The sequence below is a fragment of the Acipenser ruthenus genome, chromosome 49, assembly GCF_902713425.1.
Source record: "Acipenser ruthenus chromosome 49, fAciRut3.2 maternal haplotype, whole genome shotgun sequence".
Lineage (NCBI taxonomy): Eukaryota > Metazoa > Chordata > Actinopteri > Acipenseriformes > Acipenseridae > Acipenser > Acipenser ruthenus.
Window position 1 is genome coordinate 7,523,087 of NC_081237.1, and position 19,012 is coordinate 7,542,098.

The following is a 19,012-nucleotide window of genomic DNA, read 5'->3' on the forward strand; positions in this document are numbered from 1 at the left end:
TAGTCTCCCAATTCCCTCCCAAACTTAATGAAGATTTTCTTAAACAAAACAAAATTTCTCTAATGTGAATGCGTCACTTTATAACACTGATAATGTGATTTTTCTTTTTTTTCTTTCGCAGTCATTTTCAGTTTTATACTGAAATATAACCCTTCTGTTTGTAACGCTCAGCTTCACTGGGAGAAACTCCAGTTGATTTACATTACATATTTGAATCCTGCTTGTTAAATTATTATATAAGGAAAAAAATAGTTTAAACGACGTGGCAGTGAAACAGTTAACTTTTACTGACCAACAACTGTTATATAACTCAACTGAGAGAATTATTCTAGAATACAGCTGTGTGCCAAATATGAGGACAATATCTCAGCCAAGAGGCTTTATAATGGATAGGTTATGAGTTATCGGTAACTGAATGGAAGTGTACAGTATTTTTTTTCACATTGGAAATGTAATGCACATTAATCCTTGGATAAACTCATGTTAAAAGTTCAAAGATGATAAGAGATATTGGGAGAGACTGACGACCAATGCCTTTTTTCACAAAAAAAAAAGCTATAATTCCACATGTGATTGTTTAGCACTGTGTCCACGCTGTGTGTTAGTCTCAGACTGCGTGTGCATGGGTAGCTGTGCAGACATGAACAGAGCCCTTGATAAATCCATCTCTTAATTACTTCTGTCAGTCTTCTCTGAACCCTGCTGTTGAATTCACCCCAGACAAAAGTGATCAAATTTGGATCAGACAGCGGTACAGGTTTCACTTCTCAGCCAATCAGGTTTTGCGAGGTCTAGCTCTGGGGGTGCAATATGTTTTGCATATGACAGCGATACGATATACCACAGACATACCAGAATAAATACCCAGATATACTATGCTGCTGGCATGGTACACATCAGTGCAAGTTCTGCAGAGACAACCAATACTGCACACTTGAGCATCTGACCCCTTCTGTATTACCATATAGGATGGACAGTGGCCGTGACTTGAATCCCCTTCTGTCCACATTAAATCTCTAGCGAGCATTAGGCTAGCTTTCAGCCCCTGGCATCTTGGTAAGTGCCACCAAAGGCCATGCCAGAGACAGACGCACCAGAGTCATAACAGCCATGCTAGCTTCTATATTGAGGATGCAGACAAGGACAAAAAAAAGCCTCATTAAACTGTGAAGCAGATGCAAGATCATTAAGCCACGGTTAAACAGCCAAAGCACTGGATCACACAAACGCAACAGAAATTAGTAATAAATGGCTAAAGCGATAAATTGAATCCCTGGGAGTCGCCGAATGAAACAGGTTTTGGCCGCTTGGATTGCCAGATCAGTCATGAAGTCATTGAAAACTAATAATCCAAAGATGAAGAGGCTGATGCTGTGAATTCATTGAGCTCCTGCTGGGGGTTTCAGTAACAGTGCTGTGATGCTGTGCTGGACTTGAGCTGGTCAGACTGGGGAGCTTTTTAACCCTTTGCATTGAACCCCAAATCTCAACAAAGATCTCAGCAAAAGCTTGACACCTGAACCAGGCAGGAGAACGTCAAAAACGTTACAAATAAAAAGGCAAAACATCCTGTTGTTACAATGTTACACTCAATCTGCTGAGTCCACCACGTCTACAATACTTCTACCAAGCAGACAGGGACATTATTAAATCATCAATGACCACCTTGGGTACCCTCTCTATGGGATACGCTTTGGAAGATATACGGTTTTGAAGTGATGGCTCTTTTTCAAACGCTCTGTATCCAATTTGTACAATTTTTTCCCCATGTAAAAAATGTGAAACCAAAAACGACAAAACTGTTGAGTGTGATTCAACTACACTATGGGCGACACGTCACAGGTTAGTACAGCCATAGTTTGCATCCTAGTACTGTCACAACCACAGTATATTCAAACCTAATTAATTATGCCCTTCACAATGCACTAGATGCAGAAGAACAAAAAGAATATACTGTATAAATAATATTCGGAGGGTGTATTTCCCTGTTCCAAATGTCTAAATAAACACACACAGAACACTCTTATGAGGTAAAATGAACTTAGCTTGTTCTTCGGGTCTCTTTCCAGCACAGTTCTGCTTTGCTGGCCTCCATTAATCCTTTGGTGTTTTTATCCTGCAGCTTTCAAACAGGAAAAGAGTGCCAAGGGCCTTTCTTTACCAAACAAAAACATTCCTTAAACCTTTCAGAACATTTCACCTGCCTGCCTGCTTCCTGTGAGCCTCCATTAGGAGCTGGTAACACCTGGTCAATTAATCAGGCCTCTGCAAGACTCTTAAAGAAACAGGCCTCAATTAAACAGGGTGGCCTGCTACAAAAAACAGAAACACCTACCGTCTGTGAAAATAGAGTTTACAAGCGGTAGCCCTGATTCGTATTCTGTGATATAAAAAACAACTTGCCTGACGTTTTAATTGCCAATACCTGACAGATATTAGGCACTCATTTGGTTGCTGCCTCCTCCTTCCTAATTTGCTGTAGGTCAGTCTCACCTCAGAACATGTAACCCACAGCAATCAGGTACAAAAGAAGAAAAAAAATCAGCATAATGAAAAAAAGACCAAGAAAATAAATTGTAAAGCCTTGATTATATCACCTGACCCTCCCATGACCTGCTTACCAATGTTCTGAGCTCTTATTAGCTCAATTAACAGTTCCTCTTATTGTGCTGAGAATGTTCTTGGTTTTTTTTTTTTTTGCTTTGAGAGAATCCTAAGTAATGGGACTGAACAGTCTTCTCCATATGCATGCATTTCAAATGCATTATAGATACACTGTAGATCACATGATCCGAGCACAGCTGCATTAAATCATTGGAGTGCATTTGAAATACCACCCATGATTAGGTACGAGGAAGCAACTTGTAATCTATAGCATTGCATTTGAAACATCTACTGTACCTATTCAAAATCGTTTAGCACTCCTGTAGCTTTGGATACATCCCATTGAACACTGAAGGTGGCCGCCTCAGCCAGGCTGTAGTCTGAAAATTGCTGCCTAGCAGGGTGTTGCTCCGAGGCCCTGGCTCCCGTCTCTGCTCAGGAAATGAGCTGGGGCTTGGGAGGCCAAGGGACTCGTCTACACAGCTTGCCAGCTCCAGCTCGCCTCTCTGAAGAGGTGAAATTACACCTTAATACACCCCCCTGCCACGCTGAAACAAGCTCTGGCTAGACTGCAATCCCTGGGCTCAACAGGGCTTCATTGAGAAAGCACCGGCACACGAGGCAAGGAAACCGTGCAGACAAGCGCAGAAATAATTTGGGGCACTGGGGATTTGTTAAAAGGATGCAGCCAGATGCACGGGAAACAGAAAGGACAGCTTTCTTGCAAGGTTGTGTGGAGGAGACTCACTACAGTAAATTGCTATTAACTTAATCCGCAGTCTGAATGGGCTTATCTATCGCACAAGAGCTGTTAAGTAAAAGCTGATGAATTCACCACAACACTACTGAAAACATTACAAATAGATTGGTATGCCCTTGCAACGTTTTGCAGCAGAACACCATGGTAAAAACAACATTGCAAGGTGTAGAGAAGCTAAGGTAAAGCATAGGCAAGCATAGTTCTGTATGTGTAATACAGTATTTATACACATCTGTAACTATAAAACACCATTTAAAACAATCAATAGAAATACTAACAGAAATGTAATAAATTAATTGCCGAAGACATTGAAAAAGACTTGTAGCTGAAACGTTCGTCATTGAATTTATTACGTTTCGGTATTTCTATATATACAGTTTAAGCCTGGGTAAAGCATGGTAAGTGGACTGCACAATTCTCAGTGAAAGGGAGACAATGAGAGATGGGGAAAGTGTCTTTTCCGTCTAGCTTTTATAACATAGCTTACATATTTGCATTAGAAGGCATCCTTCCCTGGTTTGTATCAGTACAGAACGAGACAGTATCTGTTTGTGTTATCAATCCGGACACACATTAGACCGCACTGCTGTTTCTCCAAAACACAGAGGAGAATAAACTAGACACCAGCCTGCTGCTGAGCGAGAGCTCTTAAATCCTACAGCCGCTATTAGTATCACCCTGTCCGCTTGGGAAAGCCTGTTCCTCACAGTGCCGGAGCGCAGTGTCGCAAATCATTTTCAGCTGGAATTGTCTGCACAGCAAGCCTTCTGGCAGGAGAGGAATGAAGAATATCCAGAACGCAGCATTTCTCAGGGCTATTGCTCTGCTGCAGATGAAAATACATCTGAACTTCTTTCTGGTTATTAAAATTGAGGTCTGCTGCCAAGATACTGGTTTGAGTATGGATGTGGTTCACAGACTATTAAACTGTACAATACATTTATCAGCTTCTGTACATGTTGTGATCCTTATTACATGGACTCGTAATAGAATAGGAACATGAAATAGGGCTGGGTGAAGCTGTAGCTCCATCAGTACTTGCATTGTGAACTAAAGCTAGAAACATTTTATGACAGACTTAAAATCATCTTCCAGCAAGTAATGGGACAAATTTCATCCTGGACGGTAGTGTAGTTTTGTAAAAAAAAACTAAATCGTGATGTAAAGATGTAAAAATATCCTTAGACGTCCTGCTTGATGACTCTCATAAGACAACATCTATATAGCTTAATAAGGTCAACTGCATACTTTAAGGGATTTTAGAGGGGAATTCATGCGCTAGAATACAAAGAAAAAGCATCTTTCACATAACTTTAAGAAAACAACCAATACCAATATTGCAGTCAAAGACACAGTGAGAGAAACTTCAAACAGTAACACCCCATTTTTCAGACAACCTTTTCTTTAATACAAAGTCAACATATCTACATACACAGTGGTTTTAAACCAATTGTTGTTTCCGTTAGAAGTAACAGTTTTGAAAGCGATGGCGCTCGGCTCATGCTTCTCGTTGATGTCGTTCTTCCAATCGGGCGCACGTCCCCTTAGTTTGGCTGAGACGCAAGCTGTAAATCCGGCAAAAAAAAAAAAAAACTTTCACAAAGTCACGAAAACAACCAAAAAAATAAAAATAAAAACGCTTAGCAAGCTTTGGAAACTCTTGCAGGTTTTGTTTGGCTCTGCAGCAGTCCAGACAAGGCCTCCCTCTGTATTTCAGATTCATGGTGCATTGGTGCGTCAAAATCCTAGCACTCAAGAAACAAGACAAGAACTGCACGCATAGCAAAGTCCTTGTTCCACCCAGCTGTAGCTGACATGAGTTCACTACATCTGAAGTCCTGCATCCTTGTACAAAAACAAAAAAGCTGTATACTTACAATAGCGGTAAGCATCGCTGTACAAAGTATACAACATATATTTTTGTAAGGGCTAACTTTAAAACAGATGTGCTGATGAATCACTGACCAATTTATATATCTGATACAGCACCATATATGTATCATAGAAAAATATAGCTGAATACCAAATTATTAGCGGATTCGGTTTTGAATAGCTCCTTGGAGCTGCATGGTGGGGTAAGTCACCAGGGGTTTAACTAGCAGCGCTGTCTCACGATTTATTCTGTGGTTTGGAGGAATATATACTCTATGTCTTGAATAGGCACTGGGCAAATGGTCCTTCATAGCTTAGGGATCAGAATAAATCAATCTGGAAAGATTAGTAAGGGAAAGGTGGTTCGTCATGGATACATGGGCCCTTTTGCGAAGTGAAATCAAGTTGGAGATTGCAATACCAGAAGCCACCACTAGAGGTGTCAGATGGTTGAGGAAAAGGCAGGGGAGGGCCACATCTCTCAGAGATTGGGGGTCAGGAGGTGGAAAAGGATACAGCAGTGGTGCATTGGATTGGTTTAACTAGCCTCCATTTCCCCTTGGTCTGTCATTGCTTGGAACCTGTGAAGGGTATGACCACAGTCAAGTAAAGATGGAGGCTAGTTTAACCATTCAGAACTGCAGAGACGCACACTGGGAATCTCTAACTGCTGTAGCACCCATCCAACAGCAGGGGGTGCTGCAGACAACATAATAATACCATATCCGTTATTTTTAAAGGGGAATGTTTGTTAACAGTGGTCCCTTTCCCAGTTAGCCAGTGTTTCTCACAATACAGAATGAGTGGAAAGAACTGAGAAATGTAAGGAGATGAGAAATGTAAGAAGATTTAATCCATTTTCAAGCTAAAAAGGCCAAAAATATTCAACTAGATTATTTTTTTTTTATCTAAGGTTATTCTAGATTGGGCCAGACGTAAGCGTCGGTGTATTATAAACCCACGGTTAATCCATATTAGTACAATTAAAAACTACAGAAAAAAAAAAATACAAAACAAGAATATTTTCACTATATGAATTAGTTCATCAAGTACATAAATAATGAATTGGTTATTGTCTAATCATTCATTATCTTCCACTATTTAGTAGACCAATTAATTACACTACTTTTGTAAAAAATAAACAATGCTATCGACACAGCTCTTCCCCATGGTAGCTATTAAAGAAACGCTCAATATCTCCCAAGGTTACAATAAGGTTACATTTAGAATGGTAAAAAAAAATTATAATAATAAACAATAATTCATAGTAACATTGCATTGGATGATTATATATAGCCAGTTACACTTAACATTTCTACAGTGAAAAAATAGACCGTCTTTAAACAATATGAACAGATAAGCAGTTTCTTAGCTCGTACATTTCTGAAAATACTAACAAATATATAACTGTTAAAAAGAAAATAATAACGAAAAAAAAAAAAGACAAATGAAGGAGATGTCCTATTGTAAAGTTCCGCTAACAATAAGGCTTTCCTGGGTGCAGACTAGTCCCAGCTGACAGATAAAGCAGGTTCATTGCGTGTCAATGGACTGTTCTCACAGAGAGTGTGGGAGGGGGCGGCTGCAATGCGCTACGGAAAATACATCAAAGGATCACACCTCATACTGAAGGTTTATAACGTGGGTCACCAACATGGTCAAGCTCTGTTTTAGTGGACTTCCCCTTTGGGATTTCCAACTCAGATGGTCAACATTGACCTCTCTATGTTGTGAAGGTAGGGTTTTTCCAGTACGCACCCTTCTATCTCGCGACTGGTCAATTGCTAGTTCAAACAGAGAGAGAATGTGTTGTGTGGGACAACGAAACAGTCCAGGAAACTGGGGCGACTCCCTAAAAACAGCCTCAACAGTGCCTGGTAACCCCCACACAAGAAGAAACCTGCGCTGGATTTTTTAGTTGGTCGCATTTCCCTGTTAACGCCCCATGCAACAGTGTCATCATAATCCTACCTTAAAAGATACATACATTATACAGCATATTGACAGCCTGGAATCATATTAGTAGAAGTTAAATACAACTTACTGGAAAGCAGAATGTTGTATTAAGTTTTTGCATCTCAGAAACATCTTGCATAGGCAAGTTCGCTCTCCTTATAAACCAGGACTGTATAGTAAGATTTGTGTTTTAAAACTGGTTAACATTACAAGATCTTAAGGTCAAGAGATATTATTGCTGTTCTGGATCTTGAATTACCTCAAATAACTGTACTGTATGATGTATGTATCTATATATGCATGTATTAGGAGAATGTATGTGCTGTATGTTTAAAAACATACAAACATACTCATACTCTATAAATTCACGTATACAGTACATACACTCATCAGATAATCACGCACACTATTCTAGGCTATTCCTGAAGGCTAACAGTTGAAACGCTGCTTCAGGTGGAATAATCACAGCCTGGTTCTTTTAGCATGTACTGTATGTATATTCAGGCAAACACATATACTTTCTGCACACACAATTAATGGATATTTGATATTCTGGGGCTGAAGCTAAAGTGCTTTGTGTTCAAACACGCTCCCAGACAGCTCATAAATAAGTAGGCAATACAAGCAGACAGACTAGATTGGCATTGAGATACAATGAGGTTCTTTAGCCTGTGTTTGCCAGCCAGTAACCTTGAGATCTGTGGCTGGATTCAAAGCTTTGTATATTGTTATTTACTTTTGGGCTGTCCGAGACGAAATATTTAACTTTAATTCAAGGGTCCGATTCTAGCTGGATTCTTCCAAAGCCGCTGTTTTTTTGGGGTTCCCGACGTCTTTCTGACCTGTGAGGAGTCCCCCTGGAGACACGCGCCCCTCTATTTGAAACATTTCGCCTTTTTTGTTTTATCCGAAAAATGAACCAAATTCCACAATGAATGAGTGACCAGAACAGGATCCCTTATGAATGTATTCTTTAATATATTTTCATTGTTTGTATTTCATTTCTCCCTTCTTCAACATAAACGAAGCCACGTTTAGATTTTTTTTTTCTGCTTTTTTTTTAAATTTTTTTTTTTTTATTGTTGTTTTGTTTTAATAGATGTCCACAAAATATGTATAATGTCCTCCACTTTTGAACACTTGAGGTAAGATAAGCAGTCTGACACGTAAATAGGTCCCACCAGCAACCTGAGCCGCGGTCTTCAATATCCAGGTTATTCCTGAGGGGGGTCAGTGTGTTCCATGAAATTCCTTCCCCCCTCCCTGCAATCGCTGTCCTTTGCTCAAATAAATGGTTTGTTGTTTTGTTTTTGTTTCGTTTAATTTCAAACATGGTTCTATGGCTCAGCAGAGACTGGGGAAGGACAGCAGAATTAGTGTCAAGATGACATTTTACGTTGCATAGTGATCGAAGCTTCCTAGATACTCCAGACCCGCCTGATAGCAGAACTGGTACTCATCCTGAGGAATTCAAAGAGAGAAGAAGAAAAATCAACACTTAAAATGGCTACCAACTTACATGGCTGTTGAGACCTCTACACCCAAAATGGCTTTTAGAAGCCCATGTTGAAATACCAGCTCTTCACATATCTAACAGAAAGCTAACTCATTTTATTTTATTGTATTACTTAAATCTAATTATAACTGGGCCCCCCTTTTTATTGTGCTGGCGGTTCAACACTTCAGGTAATCAGATCAGTTGTGGAAGATCCTTCAGGGATGTTCTACAACAGGTTTAACAGATGAAATAAAATCATTTACTGCTTTGGGAGCTGAGTGAAAGTTTCATTGGCCCTTCATTGATTGAAGGGCCAGAGTTGCCCAATCCTACTGCAGCTCTGGTAACTTTTCTACATTTTTAAATCCTTGGTTGCCACTCCTTTAATTAATAACCTCCATCTGCTGCAAGTAGCAACAGGAGTAAGGCCATTTGCCAAGAAGGTTTCAAGAAGGTTTCCTAGCTGCATTTGGGGAATGTTAACATACTTACACACATCTGATGAAGCAGAACTGCTGAACCTAATCAAAAGACGTCAACACTGTAAGGTTACAGTCTTGAAGAAGGCATCGCCTGTACTGTGCATGGAAGAGTGGTCAGCCCTGATGGTCACTCACCTCTGTCTGCACCATGGCTGGCCGCTGTGTCCTCAGCATCTTGACCGTCTGGAAGATGTCCACCACCCCCTCGTAGCGCATCCTCTCCAGGACTATACTGAGCGTGATGAACACGCCAGTCCTGCCGACTCCAGCGCTGAAACGCAACAGGCATGGTTAATCCAGAGCTCCAGCAAGGGGAGGAGTCTTTCTCCCTCGCATATCATTTAATTATTTAGCAGATGCTTTTATCCAAAGCGCCCTGCTTACAGGGAATACTGCTGTTGAATACAAATCAGCAAGCTAACAACAACCAGCTGGCAACACACCAAGCTTATCGCTCACAGATTCATGAAGGCATATAAAATGTAGGCACAGAAGAGACACTGTTTGAGACGAGCTCCAAGTCCTCCTGGTGACCTCCAGGTGTGGCCGACGTGCTTCCAGAGGGAGAGGTAACTGAGTGCTACCTTTACTTCTGCAATAACTAGTGCTACGTTATTTTGTATAAAGATTCTTCAATATTGCTGTTTGGACATGAATCATTATAAATGACAAAGGCAATATATTTTGAGCCTTGAGCTACCATTGCTATGCCACTGTAGTGTGACTGCATTGCCAGATTAGTCAGATTAATTGACTGAGGGATTAAAGACTGAGTGTAAGGCTAGAGCACACGAGAGGATGAAGCAGCGAAGGACTGCTCAACAGAGAACCAGCCAACAAACTGCGAAGACAAGCCTGTCACTGCAGGTTCTCCACCGAAACAGAAACGCTGTTCCAACCGCCCAGCCACAGACTGTCAACACAGCTCCTGTTCTGATCTAGCATAGACATGCTTTAAAACTGACAGGTATACAGTGTAAATGAATAAAGGGATTTACATTTGCATTCAGTGGAAGCAATAGCGCAATTAATAACTAAACCGCATTGGCTCCATTAGATAACTATGTAACTGACAATCCAATAGCACAGCCGACCTACGCAATGCGCTTGAGGCTAGTGTTTAGGTAATATCCTATAATGATAGACGACACATGTTGACAGAATGTGTTACTTTGAAATGAATTAGCTGACAATAGCTAATGTATAACACATTTACTGGAAAACAATTAAGAATTAGAATCCAATGAAAGCATCTGGAAATGGCAGTTGAAAATATACTACGATAGTCACTGGCTTATGAAAAAAAGAAAACGATGAGAGTTTCACAGCTTTTACTGTTGCGAAGCTAAATCATTGGTTTTAATTAAAAACTTGTTTGTTAATTGGTTTCTGTTAAACTCTGTAGAAAGATTTCATTGCATACTGAAGGATTTTCTCCTAGGGTTAACAAAAGTGGTATTAGACTACGGACAGTGCTATCCAATCACATTTCCAGACATAATCAACGTGAACCTTCTTGTTAACATTTGTTAAACACACACACACACACACACACATACCAGGAAGATGTGTTTGAATGCCAGCATAGTTAATAAGAATATGAGAAAGCTGAGCTGCGTTGTGTGGGACAGCTCTCTCCCATGCTCCTCTGTACCTGCAGTGCACAGAGATAGGCCCATCCTGTCCGAACTGCTCCTTGGTTTTGTGCACCTGGCCGATGAAGTCGATGAAGCCCTCTCCCGATTTTGGCACGCCCTGCTCGGGCCAGTCTGTAAACTGGAACTGACGTACAGTTCGAGACTGGCCATCCTGGAGAGACAAGAAGAAGAAGGGCTCTGTGAATGGGTGAGCTTTCAGCAATTCCATTTGAAGCACTTTCAAAAGGACAGTGTTATATCACGTCCTGGCGACTGCCTTGTTGAAATCAGCTACTAAATTGATCAGTGGTTACCTGCTGGAAAAGCATGGGCAATCATGGAGGAAAAAAAAAAAAACTGTTTATGTTCTCCTACCTTGTTATTGGATTGCAATATAAAGTATTAACCCTGCACCATGCTCCGTTTTACAATAAAGCGCCCCTACCCTTTGTTTAACACACTTTTCCCATGGTTTAGTCTACAGCTGCAGAAAGCTATAGCCCTAGGGCCACAAGGTTCATGCTTGAAACCTGCCTGACACAGCTTTGTGCTTTGGAATCAAATACCAGTCACCTTGTTAAGGTTCAATAAGGAATCATTCTTTATTGATAACCATTGATAAATGACACCCTACACCAACACGAAGTAATAAGGTGACAACCTTCTCAAAGTATTTCTTAGAAGTTTGACCTGATATTCTTTTTTGAAGTAGCTATGTTAAAAGGTTATAGGTCACTGCACCTCTTAAAAGTCCCCAGTTGTGTTATTTAGAATCCCACTTGATCATTAAGTCTGTGTAGCGTGTAGTCCCTTTATTTCCGTATAATGTAACAGGTGACTTTCACGAAGACATGCGTTTTATTTGTGTGTGTTTCCAGTGCTGTTGATTAACCTGAACTCCATTCAGATACGTACTCCATTCAGATACTTACTTTAAGTAAGTAAAAGAGGAGCAATCAATAAGGCAGAGAGCATGAAAACAAAATCTTTTTCCGAGACAGTGGCAAATTGAATAATCTTAAACAAAATCGATAAAACAAACTGGCTTCAAGTGAGGAGGCAGACAAGCCCATGCATACATGCCTATTTGTACCAGCGAAGCAAAACAAGAACAAAAGCAAAAAAGTTTCAGTACAAAAGACTTGGACTAGACAATACAAGTCTGTTCTTAACCTAGTACCAGAAACCTTGCACATAGTACAAAGCATTCTCCCTGAGTGCGTGTGTTTAATATAAATGTATTATGGTCTATAGCAACACACTGTATCATCTACTTTTCGTTTCTAAAAGCATCGTTCATGTGCAAGCATCCCACGCTGCTTTTAAAGCAAAACGTAGCGAGCAACTGGTGTCCAAAATCTATGAAAAGTGCTTGTTAGTCTCTTCATTGATACAATGTGAAGGGTTTCATTGAAACCAGAACGAATACTGTAGCTTGGCATCAGCTACTTCTATACCAACCGATCGATATAAAGAAACTGGGTATCACAGTTTGGCAATACTTAGTTAATGATTTCCAACAGATACATTTAAAAATGATTAAAACTCACACTCGCGTTCAATTCTAACCCCTTGGGATTATTATTAGTTTTTTTTAATTCCTTAACAAAGTCTCCTGACAACTTGATCATTTGCTCCCGATGGCTCTATTACGGAAATGAGTAAGAGCCCAGTGGGTCACCTCACAGCCAGTGCAGATTTGAGGGGCTTATCTGCTGTGAGACAGCCTGGTGATAGAGCAGCTATTTCAATGAGCGCTCTTCTGTAAGTCCCCCAGTGGGGATTGGGAAAGCAGTGGGCTGAGTGGTTTAATGCAAAGCTTTGGAGACCCAGGGGAACTGTACACTGTACATTGAAAAAAAAAAAAAACCACCGCACGCCGTTAAGACTGATGCGCAGCATGTGGGTACGGCTGTGATGATGTCATTGAAGTGTCTCCATGGCAACCACTGTTGCCAAGAACACAGGAGACGAAAAGAGATAGAGAAAGCGAGAGAGGCGACTGTCGTCTGCTTGGTAATTAAATTAGTTAAAAAACAAAAGAAAGTCACCGTTTATTTATTTATTTTATTGGTGCCCATGAATAACAGCTTTGGTTTAAAATCCTTTAGATTAAATATATATAAAAACGGTATTGCGTTCTGTTTATGAAGGCCTGAACTCACCCTGGCATCGGTGACCTTGAACTCCCGCAGGATATACTGGGGCATGTTGTATTCAGCCATCGGATCCACCACGAAGTACTGGTACCGGGCCGAGCGCTCTGCGGGCCAGTACTGGTGGCACTTTTCCTGCGGGCACAGAGGAATAAAAACCGGTATCAAAAATACTTAAGAAGAAGGAGAAGAAGAAGAAGAAGAAAGAAATTAACAGAATGACACATTTTAAATCTGCTGAATATGGATTCAATATAAATGATTGTGCTGTTATGCTTTTATCTGCTTAAACTGAATTCTAGGGTAGGTTTTGTAAATAGATGTTTACTTAATAGAAAAAAAAAACAAATTCGACATTGCAAACAGCCAAGGTAAAATCTATAGTCACTGAACTGAACAAAACTTTAGATGACTTTTGATGCGGCAGCAGTGTGTTCCCGGATACAAATTGCTTTCCCCGTTTCCAATGAGCATCCCTCCCCTTCCCATCGCTCTCAGCCCTGCCCTGCTCTCTCTCACTTAGCCGTCGACACCGGGACGTTGAAATTAATCATTAATTCTCATCTTCTGGCTGCCATGGCAACAATGGGTTGCATTAATAACTGCGCATAACCCCATGACCCCCGAGCAGTTCCTCAGCCTGTGCAGAGCGCGACAGCGAAACCATTCCCGCTTTGTGAACTGAAATTTAAATGATTACAGAGGCAGAAGTGCCCTCTGTAGCTTACTTTCCTCAGCAAGAAATTGGCATTCTATTACTTAAAGGAGAAGCGTTGTTTAGTCATTTCAGAGCCGTGAAAGTAAAGGGTCTCATTTCATTTCCTTATTGAGTTACTGACCCTTGGTGTTATATAACGTCCAGTATACTGAACTCTGAAATATGACATTCAGATATTGTATCAAGCCTTTAAAATGTGCTTGGATTATTTTACGTTTTAAATCACTGATTTTGTCCAGTATGTTTTCTAAAATATAAATAATTAAAAAAAGAAAAATGACTTGGTTTATAGCTTGAAACACAGCATTGACAGCATTTTATGATTTCCCTTTCAGTCTGTAGCTTAGAATGGTTTAAGTGGATCTTTATGGAATGTAATAAACCTTGTGCATCATCTTAAGTAGAGTGGTCATTATCCTACAGTAGCTGCCCTCTAAAAGTTAACAGGACTTGAGACTCGCTTTAAAAATGGCAAGATTCATGTCAAGCAGCCTAAGTGATCTAGCAAAAAAAAAAAAAAAAAAAATGATAATACAGGGATAAAAAGCTTGAAAACGTGTCTCACCCTCCCCATTTCTCGTAGTTTAGTCAGCATCACCACGATGGTGGAGTTGTTTTCCCACAACATCCTCCAGAAGTCCTCTGTCGTTTCTGCCAAGGGCCCTTGCGTGGCGATGTAGGCTTTTTGTTGCCTGTAAAAAAGGACAGGAAATCAAATGAGGTTAGATTTCAGGCTGCTGAAGTATCAGACTATACCATTTTGAGGGGGGGTGGGTGGGGGGGTGGTTACCTGTAGCCGTCGATGAAGCTGGCGTTGATGTAGTCCGAGCCCTCCACCCCTCGAATTGGTTGTAGGCACACCCTGGTCGTCTCGTACGGCATGATGTTCACCAGGCGGTTCTTGAATTTGTTGCAGGGAAGGTTGGCACTTATGAACCTGGATGTGTGGGCTTTTGAATTGGCAAGGCGCTGCAGTGGGTACAGGAGAAAGATCAATGAATAAGGCACTGATGCATTGGAAAGAACCCATGCTGGATTTGTTTCAAAACTGTCGCTGCTGGTCTCCATAAAATGTATTGTTTCGACATTATTGTGGTTATTATTTTGATATCATTGCTTTCATGCCTTCGGTCGTTTATTGACTTCCGTATCAAAACACACAAACAAAGAACTGTAAGGTTGACTCAAATCTGCTACTGGGGATCTTGTACAAAAGACCCAAATAAAGATGCGGTTTTTAGGTCAGTTGTCTGAATAAATTGTCCCTTGACTGTGGCTCTTTTACATGGATGAGCAAGGAGTATATTACCTCTTCTGCATTTTTCCAAAAGCAGGCTTTCATTTCTCTGGCTGAATTTCTTCAGGCCTGAGGATAGTCATTCTATTAAATGAACCACATTTCTAGATAGCCCTCAGATCAGCATCTCAGATTTTTCACAGGAGGCATTTTCTGTAAATATCAGCTCTCATTAACTTAAGCAATTTGTGCCTATAAGGTTTCTTACTGTGGGTGATTATCTGGGTCAAGCTTAACAGGTTTTTTTAAGAAATTGCACTCTTTGAAATGTTTGCACACAAAGAAAATATTTCATCCAGCTTTTGCCAGTTGAATTCGACGATACAAAAACATTCTGCTTAGTCCATTTTGTACCATTACAAACTGATGTCAAGATGCATTTCTGAAGTAAGACTGTGTTAGACATGGCCACCGAGAGCATGCAACTATCATTTCTGCCCCCAGTGCAACTGTGATAGTAAATGGATAAACCTGGGAATCAAAACCACCGCACTTCAGAAATTCAGCTTGAAAAAGGTTGTAGGCCTAATAGCAATGATCTAAACAGAAAAGAAACACAATACAGGAGAAGGATACACCAATAAGAAATGAAATATCAAGATGGTATCCGTTTAAGAATAGGAATGCCCCACCTTGAATTCCAGCTCCATGCCGGTGACATGCTCTCCAGTCTCGATCTGAGACAGTTTCTGGATGTAGGTGTAGAGGCTCCGAGCCGCCACCTCTGTGTTCCCACAAGCCACTGCTTCCAGGAGGGAGTCGTGAATGAAGCTGTACTGGTCCTCCGTCTGCACCATGTAGTTCCGCTGTGACCTCATCAGGGTCACGTGACCGTAGATGTCCACCGTCTTCTCGTGCTTGATCCGCTCCAGCATGGCATCGATGACGATGAAGCAGCCAGTGCGTCCCACCCCGGCGCTGCGGGAGAAACCGTAGAGCATGAGGCATGCTGGGAGCAAGGCCCAGGCTAGCACACGGTCAGCCCCAGGTGAGTAATGATCTACTGAATAATCCCACAGGCTGTTGCAGCTTTACTCAGTCAACTAAACTCCACATTGCCACCACAACGTTCATATTTCATTGGGAATACTTTTTTTTTTGGCTGCTGCTCACCTGCAGTGGACGATGATTGGCCCAGCGTCTGGGGGGTTGCAAGTTTTCACTCGACGCAGGAACGCCAGGAATGGGGTGGGATACTCGGGAACGCCGTGATCCGGCCAGGCTGTGAACTGGAACTGCCGTACTTCCCTCTTCTCACTGGAGCCGTTCTGGAACACCGGGAAAAATGAAACACATGTTTCATACCACATGTAATCGAAGGTGAAGATCTGGTCTGTTGTGGTCGATGCAGTTGGCTTACTGCCTGTGTTATAAACTGCATAGGTCGTGGTTCACCACTGGGTATATTGCAGAAAGTATCTTCATGGTTACAAAAGCTGTAGTTAAGCGGTCCCACCCGTCCAGTTTATTTGCCATCTGTATATAAAGGACCACTTTTAGATGGTCGCTGAGTTGTGGTTATCAGCAATTCTACATATACTGTATTGTATTGCAGTGCATGAAACGGGCAGATACAACACAAAGCGGTCAAAGTCAGACACAGTCAAAGTGAGGAACAGAGGTTAATTAAACGCTTCAATGCGCAGACCAAACAAAAGCAAGGCGTCAATTTAAAACATTAAAAGCTCAACTTGCACAAAATTACGCAGACAATCCCATCCATTTTGCAAACGCAGCCATGAACAAGATTGCATTGCCTGGATGAATTGGCACCTTAAACTGCGATTAGGAGTTAAAACGTCTGAATTGTTAAAGCCTTTCTAAACGGTCTGTTTTTTTAATATCACTGGACAGGAGATGCAGGTACCACTATTATGTGCGTAAACATTTCTTCCGCTCATTTAGCTAAGTGCCTTTCTTTGGCAGGCGGTCGCGGTGGTACAAAGAAAAAAAATAAAAGTTAATTTGATGCAAGAGCCTCTTAAGAAAACAGAATTTATTATCCTCTTTGAGCTGGCTTCCGTGTCGTTATCATTAGAGCGGCTGAAGAGATTGGATTGCTCTCAAGGTCGTCAAGTGTTTCAAGAGGACATTAGAATGCACCAATCTGCTAAAGCTGTTCAGTGGCTCCTTCTGAATACACTTCAGAGAACTCGCTGCATGCAGACCGCAGGGATGGGATTAAGAATCCCGTTCAGTTGCAGCTCGACCCATTTCAGGTTTTACAATGAGCTCCAAATGAGTGGAGATAGACGCGCCCCAAACCTTGGACTGGCTGTATTTACCTTGTGCAGGGAGAATGTGCGGACACAGAAGGTGGCGAGCTCAATGGTGTCGAGGAGTGTCACCTGGGTCATCCCGTAGGTTTCTGTGCCTCGACTTGGCCAGTACTGGTCACATTTGATCTGTAAGAAAGAGAAGGTCAAGTTAAATTAAAATCAGTCCCACTTTGTCTATCTACAGTATCCATTTTGCTTCGTGTTTAAAAAAAAAACAAGCCAAAAAACCAAAATTTTTAGTATAGTACAGATATACTGTACTTACTACTATTATGGCTTCCGGGAGAGGTAAATGTGCCGTGGGCAATATAGTAATTAGCAGAAGCAAGTATACCACAACTCTTACACTTGCAAAAACGTAAGGAAATTAAAATGGGTAACTGCATTTGTTTTCCCTAGGAGCAGTATCTTTGGCAGGAGGGGGTTAAGAATACATTAGATAATAAGATGAGGAAGATGTTCCAGATGATAGTACTTTCTATAACAGGCTTAGCCTCAGCTGCTCCTCCAGGCATTAATGACTTGCAGAAATGAGACCTGCAGTGAGATCTTTCCTATTTACCATAAAATGAGATTTACTGAAACGCTCAGCGGGCATTCCGACACATTCTGAGCCTCTAGTCTGAGCCCCGGAAACGCGTGACAATGGGCTCAGGTTTCCTTAATGCATTTTTATTTGTTTGCTTTATTTATAGCCAGAGCCGGCTTTTGCATTCGATTTCCTTGTCTTTTTTTTCATAATGTGGCCCCAGTGGTATATTTCCGCCAAGCAATGATTTATCCTCTAGTTCAGTCGGCTGGAGCACAGTGGCTGCCTGCTCTGTAACTTCCTCTCCATCCCTCCTCTCAGTCATGTGATCATGATGGCCACAGTCTCCGCCCCTCTCGTCTCTTTCCTCCCTCTCACCCGTGATTTCTCCTCCAGCTTGGTCATCATGACCACAGTGGCCGCCCGCTGCTCCCACAGCATCCTCCAGAAGTCCCCAAAGGTCTCTGGCAGAGGCCCCTGGGTGGCGATGTAGGCGTTCTGCTTGCGGTACCCGTCAATGTAGTTGGAGTTGATGTAATCACTCCCGGTGATGCCTGCCGGAAAGCAAGAGGAAGGCAGTTAGGGACACTGCCCCCGTGTGGTTTGGAGACCATATGCCATCTTTTCTCCTGAACGGCCCATAAAACCATTCAGACGGTTCTTAGTAAAAACATTAGGAATTTGTCTTGAATATGGGAGAACCTGAAAGTGGGGCCAATTAGCAATTTGCAGAGTACATGTTTGGCATTTTGCATTAGACATGAATCCCTCTCATGACAACACATGCAACATATTGTAGGGATTACCAATGTTTTCCTATGCCTCTGCATCCCTTGAAAGGTAGCAATAAATACATGTGTGTGTATATTTCTTCCAAGTCAATCCATCCCAGAAATGACCCTGAGAAAGCCTGCAGCTCATCAGAGACGTTCTGCTGTTGAAGTAAATCAGTCCGGGAGCTTGCTGATAGCCTGCTCTTCACGATTTCTTTCCTATATATTTTTTTCCTGCTGCATAAAATTTTTTGACTAACTGCGTGTGGTTAGTGGTTCACACCAGTAATATAAAAAAAGGCAATCTGTAAAAACATTAACCTGAAGGCGTGAAAAAGCAATTGTAGAAAAACATAATGTGTGTAATGCAGTCTTTCTTTCTTTCTGTTTGTCATACCTGGTTGGACTTAGAGGAAATTAGCACTGAATTACCACTAAAATCATTAAACTG

At 41.4% G+C, this 19,012-nt stretch overlaps 1 protein-coding gene across 10 annotated transcripts in view; it reads right to left on the reverse strand.

Moving 5' to 3' along the window:
* Positions 1 to 4,748: 4,748 nt before the first annotated feature.
* LOC117401306 (receptor-type tyrosine-protein phosphatase S) overlaps positions 4,749 to 19,012 on the reverse strand; it is a 152,696-nt gene continuing 138,432 nt past the window's right edge. For all 10 annotated transcript variants that reach the window (XM_059015079.1, XM_059015080.1, XM_059015084.1 and 7 more), the window contains 10 exons: positions 18,167 to 18,342; positions 17,266 to 17,385; positions 16,094 to 16,248; positions 15,613 to 15,898; positions 14,474 to 14,652; positions 14,249 to 14,375; positions 12,975 to 13,100; positions 10,827 to 10,981; positions 9,308 to 9,443; positions 4,749 to 8,653 (listed from right to left, as the gene is read on the reverse strand). In XM_059015079.1, coding sequence (XP_058871062.1) covers positions 8,585 to 8,653; positions 9,308 to 9,443; positions 10,827 to 10,981; positions 12,975 to 13,100; positions 14,249 to 14,375; positions 14,474 to 14,652; positions 15,613 to 15,898; positions 16,094 to 16,248; positions 17,266 to 17,385; positions 18,167 to 18,342 — 1,529 coding nt within the window. In that variant the 3' untranslated portion in view covers positions 4,749 to 8,584. The remainder of the gene's footprint in view (positions 8,654 to 9,307; positions 9,444 to 10,826; positions 10,982 to 12,974; positions 13,101 to 14,248; positions 14,376 to 14,473; positions 14,653 to 15,612; positions 15,899 to 16,093; positions 16,249 to 17,265; positions 17,386 to 18,166; positions 18,343 to 19,012) is intronic.